The sequence below is a fragment of the Pseudopodoces humilis genome, chromosome 1, assembly GCF_049639895.1.
Source record: "Pseudopodoces humilis isolate 2021_Gansu_Grassland_sample_001 chromosome 1, ASM4963989v1, whole genome shotgun sequence".
NCBI classification, from domain to species: domain Eukaryota; kingdom Metazoa; phylum Chordata; class Aves; order Passeriformes; family Paridae; genus Pseudopodoces; species Pseudopodoces humilis.
In genome coordinates, this window is record NC_142200.1 from 127,594,647 (window position 1) to 127,608,168 (window position 13,522).

Sequence of the window (13,522 nt, forward strand, 5' to 3'; positions counted from 1 at the left end):
AAGCCAGCATTTTATCCACTTGATGATCCTGCTCTCTATCACACAAACCATAGATTCTGTTCCTGTATGAATATGTCCTTAGTCCATTAGCCTATCACTTTAATTATTACTATTGCAAAAATAATTTCACTCTACATTGCTTTATTAACCATCAAACTTTTCAGGAAAATATGATGGGTAAATGAAAGGGCACAGGTATATTCCATGGCAGGACATACACATAATATAACAGAGTGAGTGGGACAGCCACCATTCATTTTTGATTTTTTCTCATTTAAATTTTTATTTAATAACTAAGTTTTATGTCTAAATTATAGGAGATAAGAAAATCATCCCTAATAAGTCATTACTTATTATAACATCAATTTGTTTCCTTACTCAACTCTTTATTTTGAATTTGTTCAAATACTCATGTTTGATACACTGCTAGCAAAATACAGTTATTCATATTCTCAATCCTATTTATTCAGACTTCTCATTATATATCAAAACTTCCATTAAGATTTTAGACATTGATTGATGCTTGATCTTCCATTAGTACAAACGGGGTTAATACACCGAAAAGGAAAATAAAACACCTCCTTAAAGTGTGAGCATCATGATAAAGCCAGTATCACAGACTCAATTACTGTTACACAGCGCCGTGTTGCCACTAGGTGTCAGGGACACAATTCACTCTGCCCGGGCAGCAGGACCGCAGGCTTGCTTAGCTATGGCTCACGTCCCCAAAGGATTGAGGGATAATTTTGTCTACACTCTTATACTTCTTAGTTAAAGGTTTTAAAACCCCAGTGGAACTAGTTCTCTCTTTGAGAAGATCACTGTTTTGAAAAATGTGTACTGGTGCACTTAGCTCTGCCACCCTGGCGGCCATAGAGAGGGAGTTACAAACACAAATTAGAGGCAAAGAATAAAGAAAAGTACAAGACGAAGGCGGAGCAGAAGATATTGTCTACTTGAACTGCTGTGAGGCCTTTGACACTGTCTTTCACAAGAAACTCACAGAGAACCCAGTGAAGCATAGCCTGGATAGACATACACAGTGAGGTACACTGAAAACCATTTGAACATCTGAGGCACAGAGTCTAGTCAGAGGCCAGGAACCAGCAGAGTACCTGAGGGGTCACGGCTGGGTCTAATTCTGCTCAAAATCTTCATCAGTGGTCTGAGTGTACCCTCTACAAGTTTGCAGATGACACAAATCTGGGAGCTGGGCAGAGTGGCTGATATACCAGAGGGTCATGATGCCATCCAGAGGGACCCTGTCTTGACAGGAACAGGTGAGCAGGAAGCTTAGGAGGTTCAGTAAGGGAAAGGACAAGTCCTGAATCTGGGGAGGAACAGCCCTATTCACCAGCATATGCTGCAGGACACCCAGCATATAAGAATCTTTGCAGTAGATCTGGGGTCCTGGTAGATGTAAAATTGAACATAAGCAAGCAATGTGCCTGTGTAGCTGGGAAGGCTGAAGGGATCCTGGGCTGTGTTAGGAGAAGTGATGCCGTCAGGTCAAGGGAAGTGATCCTTCTGTTCTACTCACCACTGCTGAGGCCACACCTGGAGTACTATGTCCAGTTCTGAGGCCACAGTAGAAGACAGACATGGACTTATTGAGGGAAGTGCAGCAAAGATTTCACACCTCTGATCACCACCCCCTGGGCCTGGCTGTTCAGCTGGTTTTCAACCCAGCTTACTGCTCATCCAGCTCATATATCAACAGCTAGTTTATAAGGATCTTATGGGAGACGGTGCCAAAGGCCTTACTGAAGTCCAGGTAAACAATATTCACAGCTCTCCACTCATCTACCAGGCCAGTCACTTCATCATACAAGTTTCTCAAGTTGGTCAAGCCCTTCCCCTTAGGCAAGCCATGCTGACTACTCCTGGTGATTTTTTTTTTTTTTTTTTTGATTGTTCATGTGCCTGGGATTGGTTTCTAGGATTAGCTGTTCCATCACCCTCCCAGAGATCAGGGTGAGGCTGACCGGCCTGCAGTTCCCTGGGTCTTCCTTCTTTCCCTTCTGAATGATAGAAGTGGCATTTACCTTCCTCCAGTCTTCAGATACTTCTCCCAGTCATCATGAACAATCGAAGATCAGTGAAAGATTATTGAAGATGGCCTCACAGTGACATATGCCAGCTCCCTCAGCTTCCTGCCATGGCCTCATATGTCCAGTTTACTTAAATATTCCCTGATCTGACTCTCTTTCACCAAGGGCACATGTTCCTTGATCCAGCCTTTCCTCCTGGTCTTTGGGACCTGGGATTCCTGAAGGCTAGTACAGATGAAAGCAAAGAAGGCATTCAGAACCTCAACCTCTTCCAAGCCCTGCATAGCCAGATACCCCACCTCACAGAGCAAGATGCCCACATTTTCCCTGGTCTTCCCTTTGTCACCCAAGTACTTATAGAAGCCCTTCTTGTTGTCTCCATCACCCCTGGTCTGATTCAAATCCAGCTGGGTTTTAGTTTTCCAAACTTCATCACTCAATGTTCAGACAATGATTCTCACAGGTATTCCTCACAGGTTACTCATCCTTGCTTCCTTTTTGTGTTTGAGGATGGCCAAGAACAACTTGTTTATTCACATGGTCCTCTTGAAATTTTTGTCTGTTTTTAATCATTGGGATGGAACGATCTTGACTGTGTAGCAGGTAAGCTTTTAATACTAATCATCTTTCTTAGCCCCACCTTTCCTCCAGGGCCTCATCCCACAGCATTTTTTTCAAGATCTCTGAAAAGGCCAAAGTCTGCTTTCCTGATGTACAGGGTTCTGACATTGTTTTTCCACCCTCCCTGCCCTAGGGATCCTGAATTCCACCATCTCATGGTCACTGCAGGCTGACCTGCACACAAGGCTGTCTTTGATCTTCACATCCCCTCCTTGGTGAGGATGTGGTCCAGCAGTGCACTTCTCCTAACTGGCATCTCTATCACTTGGAGGATTGGAGGAAAAAGTTATCCTAAATGCCCTCCAGGAACCTCCCAGCTTGTTACGTTCTATGGTGTTGTTATCACTGTTATTCTGCAGGTAATACTATCTAAATCTGTGCCGTATATTGAACTTGTTATGCAATACATTTTACTCTCTTGACACAAACTGACTTCCATGGCTTTGGCAGTCCTTTGTGCAGGATCCACAAAACTACCCAAGATTCCTTTTGCCATGTCATCTGAGGATCTCTTTGTGTGTAGGGACTGGACTTGGGACTGGACCCTTTCTATTATGTTTTATTATGTTTTATTTATGTTTTATTGTGTTGTAGATAAGATTCTTGTTTCATTTCTAGCCACCACTGCCACACTCAGAATCATGAGATGCCCTGAAAATAATACAGAAAACAGTGAGAAAAGTGTTCAGAAAAAAGAAAGATTATTTTCTAGCATCTGCAATAAAGTAACCTCCGAAGTATTTACAGATTTTCTACACTCTGTAGAACTGTCTGTTGGTAATATATAATAATGTGACAGGCTAGTTTTGGTAGTAGTAGCCTGAAGACATTTCTTGGAAAATGGTTATTTTTGCTCAGAAATCTTCAATTGTCATTCAAACTAACACACCTAAATAATTCTTTAGCTTTAATTCTTTAACAACAAATACATTAAAATGACCAACTATACACACTGGAAACAAACAAAAATAAAAATAAATAGGAATAAATAATAGTCCTAGGTATGATTTTACAACCAGGCAAAATAAAAGATGAGCATTATAAGAAGAAAACATTTCAGGATCTCAGCAGGCAACATTCTTGAACTTAGACAATGCCACACAGGCAAACCTAACCTAGGCCAGGTTAGCTGTCATGATATCCTGCATTGCCACAGAAATCTGCTGGGGTGCAATGTCTCAAGGAACACAGGCAGAATTGATCAAATTACATAATGTCTGCTGCCCATTTAAAAACCTTTTGCTTTCTAGATAAAATAACTCTGGTTTTACAAAATTTTGCTTTCTTTTTCTGCCATTTATTAGAATATAATTAACTTAGAAAGTTTTCTCTGATTATTTACCAAGAATGGCTACAACACACATTCCTTTTAACAGCTACATAAATTATGTTTGCACAGTGCACAGCAAGATTCCAGGAGCAAAATCTAGTTAAAAGCACTTAGCAGAAACTTACTTTTTTCTGGGCCAGGAAGAATGAGCCTTTCTGTTTTGCAACAGCTTCCTTAGCACATATTTTCACTATGCCAAAGATGGGACAGTAGTGTCTGTCTGCTCAGTGTCAGTCTGTAAGTCAACTTTGTGAAAGAACAATTTTTGTCCATTTAAGATGTTTTGAGCTGGACTATCAGAAACTGGGGCACATAAAAGGCATTTTTCAGTTCTAAAATAATTTCATTTACCTGATTTTAGACAGAAAAGTTGAATGTATAGAATAATATCAGAATTATTTTCAATTCCAATGAAAATTTAAATTTTCAACTCTATAGCATTTTCCTCCAGAATATTACAGAATGTCTGTATTGAATGAGAAAATAGGTTTAGCCCTACTAGAGGCCTAGATTAGATCTGACAACTTGACTAGAATCCTAAATACCCAGTCTATTTCTGTACACCTATATCATGTTTTCCCTTACCACCTCTGCTCAGAGGGAAAATACAAATCCTGCTGCATGTGGATACTTGGTCACATGTAGGCATGCCAAGCTCTTAGACAAATACCAGTAAATGAGGAATTGCTTCTTTTCACTGTGGGAAAAAAATTATGTGTTATGGAAATGCTGACACTTCACAAATGAGAAAAAATATTGTGTCTTCAATAAATTCAGCCATAAGGAGGAGAAAAGGTCCATGGAATAGCAAATATTTCTCACTTTATTGTGTTAAGTTGCAAGATGGTATTTAAGTACTGTCTGCCAGAGTAAAAGAAGAATGACATACTGTTGCACGGCTGCCTTCATGTTTTCATAAACAGGCTGTTTCTAAGTGCCATAACTACAACTGCCATGGTTCTCACAGGAACTAAGTTGTCCAAGCTATGTTTATATCTCTTTCATATCTTCCTTAAACTAACAAATTTCTATTTATGTGAGCTAGTAGCTTCAAATTTATGTCATGCAGCAGATGTAATCCAGGCTCCAATTATGTCTAGACTCAGTTCAAATGCTCACAACCTTCTTTGCTTTGAAAGTAGATGACAATAATAAACTAATATACTAGCTTGTTCATTGTCCTACACACTTTGTATCTTTAGTGCAAAACTGTACTGAAATTTCATACAGAACTAGGGTCAGTTCTCACCAATATTTTACCAAGGAAAAGGAGTCATGTGAGTTTATACTTATGGAAAATTGATATCCTCAAAAATCTTACTGTTGAATCTTACTTCTTTACCTTGAAGTAAAAATAGCAAAGTAACTAGTGCCCACAAGAAAATACATGACCTGAGTATATTGATGAAAATGTTGTCTAAGTGCACTGTCAACACCAGACCTGCCCATGTCCAAGCAGATCCCACAGGAAATTATGCTATCTAGCTTATTTCAATTTTCTTTTTACTCTCCTGAAGTGTAACTCTTACCCTAATTCTAACACCACCATCCATCCTAATATAAAGCATAGGGTATTGGCTCTCAACGCAGTGCTGAACACTGCCCAAGGGCAACAAGAGCTGGGACTGAGGATTTAGTGCTCACCTGACACTCACCAGCCTTTCACACTCAGTCCAACCTCATTCCAATCTGTAAAACCCTTGACACAGGGGTTCACACAAGAGCATGCCTTCAGTGCCTTCCAAGTCCAGTGCTTACTCCAGCTATGCCTACTGTCGTCTCTTCGCAGCTGAGCAGAGCTCTCCCATCCCTCAATAATATCCCCTGTGCCAGATGAGATGCTTCTGTGCACCTGACTTAAAAAAAATTACTTTCCTAAAGGATAAGGTACCAGGTCTTCCATTCAGAAGCCCTTGCCCTTTCCCCCAAATCAGCTCTCTTCCCTACTCTACTCAGAAGTGCAGAGGGCTGCCAAACCTCGATCAAAACTCAAGGTGTGGGCCTGTATGGATGCCAACCCTCACAATATCCAAGGAACCATTCCTAAGTTAGCACAAAGAGGGAGGTCAGCTATGCCTGGGTCCTCTCCTCTAATTGTTTTAAAGAGGAATTCAGGCCATCTTTCTCAGACTCATTCTTTTGTGATTATTTGCTCAGACTGCCTTTTCTTCTAAAAAATCTTCAGCTTCTCCTCATTTTGGATACAACTTTACAGTGAGAGATGCCTTCACTGATTTGGATCTTCAGACTAGATGTCTGCAGTCAGCAGCAAATGGCATCTGTGTATTGTTCCCTCCAGATGTTGACTAACTGGGCAGAAACAGTCTTGATCTGGGAGCTAACACAAAGGCCAGGGTGGGGTGTGAAAACCTTTCAAAAATTTTGTTTAGCTTAGAGCTAGAGACTTACTATAGAACACATAATTTATGCAATTCCTTGAAGCGCCTTAGGGATGTTTCCCATGTTTCATGAGGTTTTACTGCCTGGATTGAAGCAGAAGCCTATATCTGATTCTCTGCTGAGTTCCCAGTTTCAAAATTTAGGCTTAGGTAGACAACAGAGTTACATCTGTAAGATATCTAGGGAGTTTCTAAACATATATATATATCACTGAGTCGTGGATAAAAACCCAAAACACTGTTCATCCTGATAGCTAGAGCATCTATCCAAAACCTGAAGGAGTAAGGAAAACAAAGATGTTTTGACAAGAAAAAAACAGAAGACTTGATTGCTCTGCAAAGAATAAACTGTGCAGCAACTTACAATCCATGTCTCATCCTTTGACTAGTCTTGAGTATGGGTACTAAGTCCACTTTTTCTTTCACTTTCCTACCCCTCCCCAATACCAAAAAACCCAGCAAGATCATCTCTCCTCTGTCATTAACTATTACACTTTAGCATAATAGCAACAGCTAATCAGAGTCCTGTATATGGTGGTACAAATGTTAAAAAGGCCTTGACAGGATCTCTCTGTGGGATATCCATTGTAGAAGTCTACACTGTATGGATATGGGTGGGATGGCTCAGTGAAGCTACCTAACATGCCATGCTTGCCTAGTCTGGGAAGCTCACAAGAGCTGTCTGACAGAGCACGGTGGCCCCAACAACAAATAGCAGGAGGCTCTTTTCACTGAGATCCTGCATAAAGCAATATTCAATCAATTAAAAATTTCCATTCAGAGCTCCATCTTACCTTTCTAGTATTTTCTTACCACATTTGGAGAAGAGACAGGCAGTTCCAGGGTTAGGTGTCCCTTACTTCCCTTCTGATCACAGTCCTGATTACAATGAACTCAGATGTTGATCCTCACATGGGGGAATTATCAGTTCCTCCTCCTTTCCTGCCCCTGGTTGCTGTCACCAGATCTCCCTGATGGTCTCTCTCAATTTGGATATCCTATGTTTCCTCTGAAAGCCCATGAGCAAGACATTGGCAGAGCACTTTTAAAACAGAAGTATTGCTTATTTTAGAAGAACAGAAAGAACAAAGCACACAGAGAAAAGTATTTCAAAACAAGAATAGGAATATCTGGTTTATTTTTCCTTGCTACAAAGGTGGACCAGTCACTGACTTCCCCAAGTTAGACAGTCATAAAAAAAAATAAATAAATTCAACTCATAGAATTAATCTATGAATAATGTAGGAAACTGAACAAAGGGAAAATCAGACTTAAAAAAATACTTCCCTAGAAGTCTTTAGAAATTATTGAAAAACTAAAATATGAACCATAAAACTGACTTTTTCCTTTCAGCGTGCCTTTTGCTATCTCAAATCTTACAGAGAGACGTTTGATCCAGTTCCCACTTAAAACTACAGCTGAAATGACTGGAAACATTGAACTGAATGGCCATTGAATTAGGACTTCATTCACAGTCATTCACACTGGTTACTATCCAGTAACCGGAAATAACACATGTACAACTTCCCTCTGGCTGAGAAGTTAACCCATCACTTCAAGGATGTCCTAGCAATTCCCTCTAGTATCTCACATTGCAGTAGCTATGCACAGTACTTATTATGTGCAGTTGGCAATAAGATTTCCCACCATCCTGCTGAAAATCATCCACTTAACTCATACAACTCATGAGTCACTATCTGAACTCTGAGTACAGAATATTACAGCCGGCTTTTCAGCAGTGCAGTAGTTAGTGAGCATACCAAGCCTGTCCTTTCCTGTAAACAACCTCTCCTTATTTTCAGACACAGCTGTCAGAGCCCCAAATACTCCAAAAGGCACTTGAAAATCTAGGTTGCACCCTACTGGTGATGGCCCAGTTTCCCAGTCATGACACAGAACAAAACTGTTCTGCAAGCATAAAGGCACTCTTTGGCCAAGTCAAGGTTATGTACAAATACACACAGCAGCTAGGATCAGACAGACCACACACTTCTACTAGAACTGGGAAACACATCCTTTTGATGATGCTGTAAACAGTGTATCAGCCATAAAATTAAATTTCAAAAAATAAAAATGTTAATAACTTTCATAGTGATTAAAAAAAAGGAAGAATAAGGCAATTTCATATCTCAAAGCTAGTTGTGCTGCTCAATACACTTCTGGAAAACATGTTTATTAAAATGAAAACAGTGAGACAGGACGGGACCAGACAGGGTCCCTTTTCAAAGGGAGCTGTGAATAAAATAATTCAACTGATGTGACTACAGGGGAATTGTTAGGGGATATTTACATGAAAGAAAGCAATGCTATTCTGGCTCTGGTCTGGGCCCCCTTCAGCATTTCCCAGCATCCAGCACACTCAGGCAATGTCTGTGTCATAGGGCACACCCAGTGTCATGCTACTGCCTTTTAGGTCCCATATCAAGATGACAAGGGACACTTAAAATGCCACCCTCAGACTACTGTGGTAACTGGCACACTGACTCAGGACAACTGTGAGATGCTCTTAAGGAGAGTTAAAAGGTCATTTGCACAGCTAATGCACTAGGAATGTTAGCTGCTACATAGTGTTGTAATGCCAGCAACTGTGACATTCAGGCATTTGCCATATCCTGCAAGCTGATCAATACCAGTACAAATTTCATAAAGCTGCCAGGAGCTTAGATTATGTTAACACAAATAGCAAAGAAAGAACAGCCAGAAAAGATACTGAGAAGTAGGAAAGATAGCAAGGCACACAGCCCTTATCACAGCACTGAGAAAAGAATCAGGACAAACAGCTTTGGATGATCTGCACGAGTACTTCTATTCCTTTGAAATGCTGGGATATGTTTCTTTACCATAGAGGGGGAAGTTAATGGAAGAGATAGTGAATGGATGGAAATAACATGAAGTGATTTATGTTCAGGTGAGAGTGGCGACTCACTCCAGCAGCATTTAGTCTCTAAAGTATATAAATTACATACTTGGAAAACTGCAAGTTGCAGGTTGTAGCCTTGTTTTATTTGGCTGTCCTAACTTTAACTGGGGTTCAATAGATCCAATTTTTCAATTTCAGACCATTAGAGAGAAGAAGGAAAGGAGGTTGTAATTTTTTTGTCTTTACTACCTTGTGATCTTTTCAGCACATAAAGGTCACCTACAGCAGATGTCAATAATCACACTCTTCACAGTTTCCTTAAAGTTCATAATTTTACAGAACTATTTCACAGGTTACTAAACCAAACCAAATTACTTCTCAGCTTGAGTGAATTGGTGCCTTTCCTATATAATTTTATGAGTTCCCTCTGGGTCTTCTCCAAGGATTTGAGCATTTGGCACAATATTTGAATCATGAACTGACAGTAAAGGACTGGAATTATCTGGATGTTTCAAAAGTACAATATTAGATACTTTTCTCCAGGAATGGTTAAATAGGGACAACCTTTTTATTTGAAAGAGAAAATTCCTGGAGCCAAAATGCTCTACCTGGTCTCTTTGAGTGACTTCAGATGGAAATTTATCCCATGTTTTCAACAGTACTATTTAATTCAGCATGTTGGTCAGACCTAGCACATAATTTCTCAAGGTGCTATGGGTTCATAACTCTGACTGAAATCCCTCAGACCTGCAAGGTCTTGCAGCTTTTATTAAGCAGCCAGAAGTGCTCATACAAAACTACAGACTGCTTCTCAAAATGCAGTCCAACACTTTTTTGAGTCTTTCTCATGTAAAGGGCAAATAATACCATATCCACTTACTGTATGTCACAAAAAGTGGGGAAATGTAATGAAGGTTTGACTAAGGCAAATGTGATAGAAATGTCCTTATTTGTTCAATTTTACTAAATCACTGGGTTTTTTTCTCCAAGGCCTTGAAGAAGGTAATTTTCAGCAAAAATTACATCCTAACTGGGATCCTTGGCATTGATTTGATTTGACTTCTTTTAACTGAAATGCTTAAAATTTAAAAACTGTTTCCATACATGAGAAGAGATAAGCATGTACATCATTTGATGTGCATGCTGTAAGCCCAAAATACGAAAAAAAACAAACACAGATACACTTGTTTACTTCAGCATGGCAACACTCCCATGCAATATCCGTTTCAGACTTGTACTCCAATTAAATCCCACATTGCTTTGATAACATTCTTATCTCTCTTTCATAAGCTTCAGCATATAGGGAATTTCAAATAAGGAACTGGTTTAGAGGATTCCATGTAGCAGATCTGTAACAAAAAGCAGAAAGAAAACTGGTTCTCCAACACCTAACCCAGGGGAAAGCACTGCCCTTCCTCATAGCACCTACTGAATGCTAGCAAGGGCTCTTGTGATGATTACCAAGTTTTCTCTTGTCTAGAGTATCTTCAAGATTGTTTACCTTGGATTTATTTATTGATCTGAATATCAAAAATATTTAATATTTTTAATATTTATAATATAAAATATTAACATTTAAAAACATTTATCCAGAAACAGAGAATTAGAAGCTTATATTTCTTTCTGGGAATGATGAAATGCCCAAATATTCAACTTTATTCATAATGAGTATCCACAAAATGGAAGGCTTAACAACTCTCACTTCAACAGTAGTTGTGTGAGTGTGTAAGAAGAAATTACACTGCTTCTTATATGGTGTAAATGAATTTCTTACACGTTTTAGTAAATCTGGTTTTGTGCAGTGAAAATATGTCATGTTAATATATATTTTTTTCAAACTAAATATGTAATTTAATTGGTCTCACAACAAAGATACTTTTCATCTGTATTTCACAAACTGTATCCTCCTGTATGTTAAAATATTTTCTTTCAAAAGTGGCCTTTTGAACCGATGCTTTCAAACGTATTGCTGATCATTTGTACCCAGATATGCCCCAGATAAGAGAGAATCAAAACTTCTATTTCCATATATTTTTAACTTTTAAATAGGTAAATATTTGAGTACTTTCTTCCTTCGGTATTTTTTGATATCTAGGGGTTCTCTTCCCATATAGAAATTAAATGAAATGTATGTTCATGAATGCCTGCATATAAATGTAACCACCATAGTAAATTTATAATATTGGTGTAATTTCAATAAATGAAATGAAGAAATATTAAATTAGTGTGGTGTGGATTTTTATGCCACTTTAGGTAGACAGAAATCTTGGAAATCAAGTGCCCCATAGCTCTGATGATTTTGTTTTCATTTCAGTAACTATTAGATAAGCACTATATTGAAAATTGAATTTGAAAATACCAAAGTGGATAGAGTAATAAATAATATTAAAAAAATTACAGTAGCAAGAAAACTTACTTAATGCTGCATAGCAAAACTGTGGATTTTGTCTAATATACCATGAGATTTTGCCACAATAAATGGAGAGAGGGAGACTTCCCTTGTTTATACTGTTATTAATGTTCCAGCAATGTTGCATTGGCAATTTACCCATTACCTGTTAGTCACAACACAAAAATATTTTGCACTTACTCAGACCCAAAGGCAAAGCATTTTAATTATTCAGTGCAACATTTTTTTATTGTACTGGCTCTTTATCAGGAATATTTTAATACACAGCTACATTTTCATTTTTAATTGCAGTTATCACACCTTAGCCTGTGGCTATACATTTCATCAAATAAGAAAACTCCCATAGACCTACTGTGTAGACAACTCCTGTAAAGCATGTTACGGAAACTCAGCCTTTATGAGAACAGCTGATTAGTATCTGTGAATTCACACTTCAGTGATAATAGCCAGGATGTTGCAAACATAAAACAAACTTCCCTTGGGTAATCCAAAGCACTAGGGAGAAGTGGTATTCCAGAGACACCTTGAGCCTCTTGGAAGTGTGGCCAGGTAACACCATAGAGAGCCCTTTTCTACATGTCTTGGCTTAGTATTTTCTATTATTATTTATTTTCAAGACTAAACTTCTCATTCAAGTTCATATGATGTGGACACTAAAAGAAAAACACTTTCAAGTCTGATGAAGGAAATGCTGAGACGGAGCAACTGGGAATGCTTTCTAAGATCAGCCTCTGACAACATAACCTGGAATAAGAGTTTCAGGCTCCAGTTCAGAGCAGAAACTCGAGTCACCACATCCACTTTACCAACTGTTCTGCCACAGTCAACAGTATCAAGGGCAGCCGATAGAAAACTTAACAAAAACATCTCCTCTTCACCCAGAGTGGTCTATTCTGAAAAACAAAAGTAGTATGTGTACCAGTTCAAAGTCTCTGACCCATGTAAGGGTTACACAGGTGAAGCTAGAACTCCTTTTCAGGGTAAGGTGTTTCTTAAGATGTCTAAACTTAAACTTCTAATTTGAAATATCCTGTTCCACTAACCCCTTTTCCATATTCTTACAGAAAAATATAACTGTTCAGATGAAACATATTTAGACCTCAAAAGATGTATTCTTTTGCCCTGACTTTTCACAAGGTGTCCACTTTTTCCCAGGTGATCTTCTCCAGAGCAAGGCTGTTCACAGTAAATGCAGCCATGGCCCAAAGTGGCAGCTGTCCTGCCGACACCTTTCCTCTATTTTCCTCTGCATCTGCAGCTCTCATAGAGGATGCCACGTGCTCTTCCACAAGAACTGCTACAGTAGTCAGCTGAGGCTGGAAAAGGACATTATTTTGTGTGTAGCTATGTACTTTAGCTCAGTGCCAGCCCACCCTGAAAGTCTACCTTTATTTCTTCTGCAATGGTGTACTTGGCTGAAGATTACTGTTCCCCTACTCAGTAAACAGCCACCTGAATTGTGACAAACATTTCAAGATAAACACTTTTGAGTCCTACGTTTATCACAGTTTGAGTCCTAGCTTTATTTCCTGAATGGTACAGCTATACTCCAAAACAGTTTTTTTCCCTCAGCTATTTCTACATTCCCAGTTTAAACACCCTAAGTTAATCTCGTGCAAGCTTCTAGCTATTTTTTTGGAAAAGCAATTTTGAAACCAGCAATCCAGTCTCATTTTCCATGATTTTAAAGGAGATAACAGATAATTTCAGACATGGGTAACAAAGGCAGGGAATGAGGAAAAAAGGTGTCTCCTGTTCAGGGCTGCTGAGTTGCCATGTTTACAGCTCTAAGAAGGCTGCTGACCAGCCACAGATCCATCTGTAAAATGATCCAGCTACTGTACTCTTGAC

At 39.0% G+C, this 13,522-nt stretch overlaps 1 protein-coding gene across 2 annotated transcripts in view; it reads right to left on the reverse strand.

Annotated features, from left to right (window-relative positions):
- Positions 1–7,230, reverse strand: part of DYNC1I1 (dynein cytoplasmic 1 intermediate chain 1) — a 201,548-nt gene extending 194,318 nt beyond the window's left edge. For both annotated transcript variants that reach the window (XM_014248490.2, XM_014248488.2), the window contains exon 1: positions 7,215–7,230. In XM_014248490.2, coding sequence (XP_014103965.1) covers positions 7,215–7,219 — 5 coding nt within the window. In that variant the 5' untranslated portion in view covers positions 7,220–7,230. The remainder of the gene's footprint in view (positions 1–7,214) is intronic.
- Between the last annotated feature and the right edge of the window lie 6,292 nt (positions 7,231–13,522).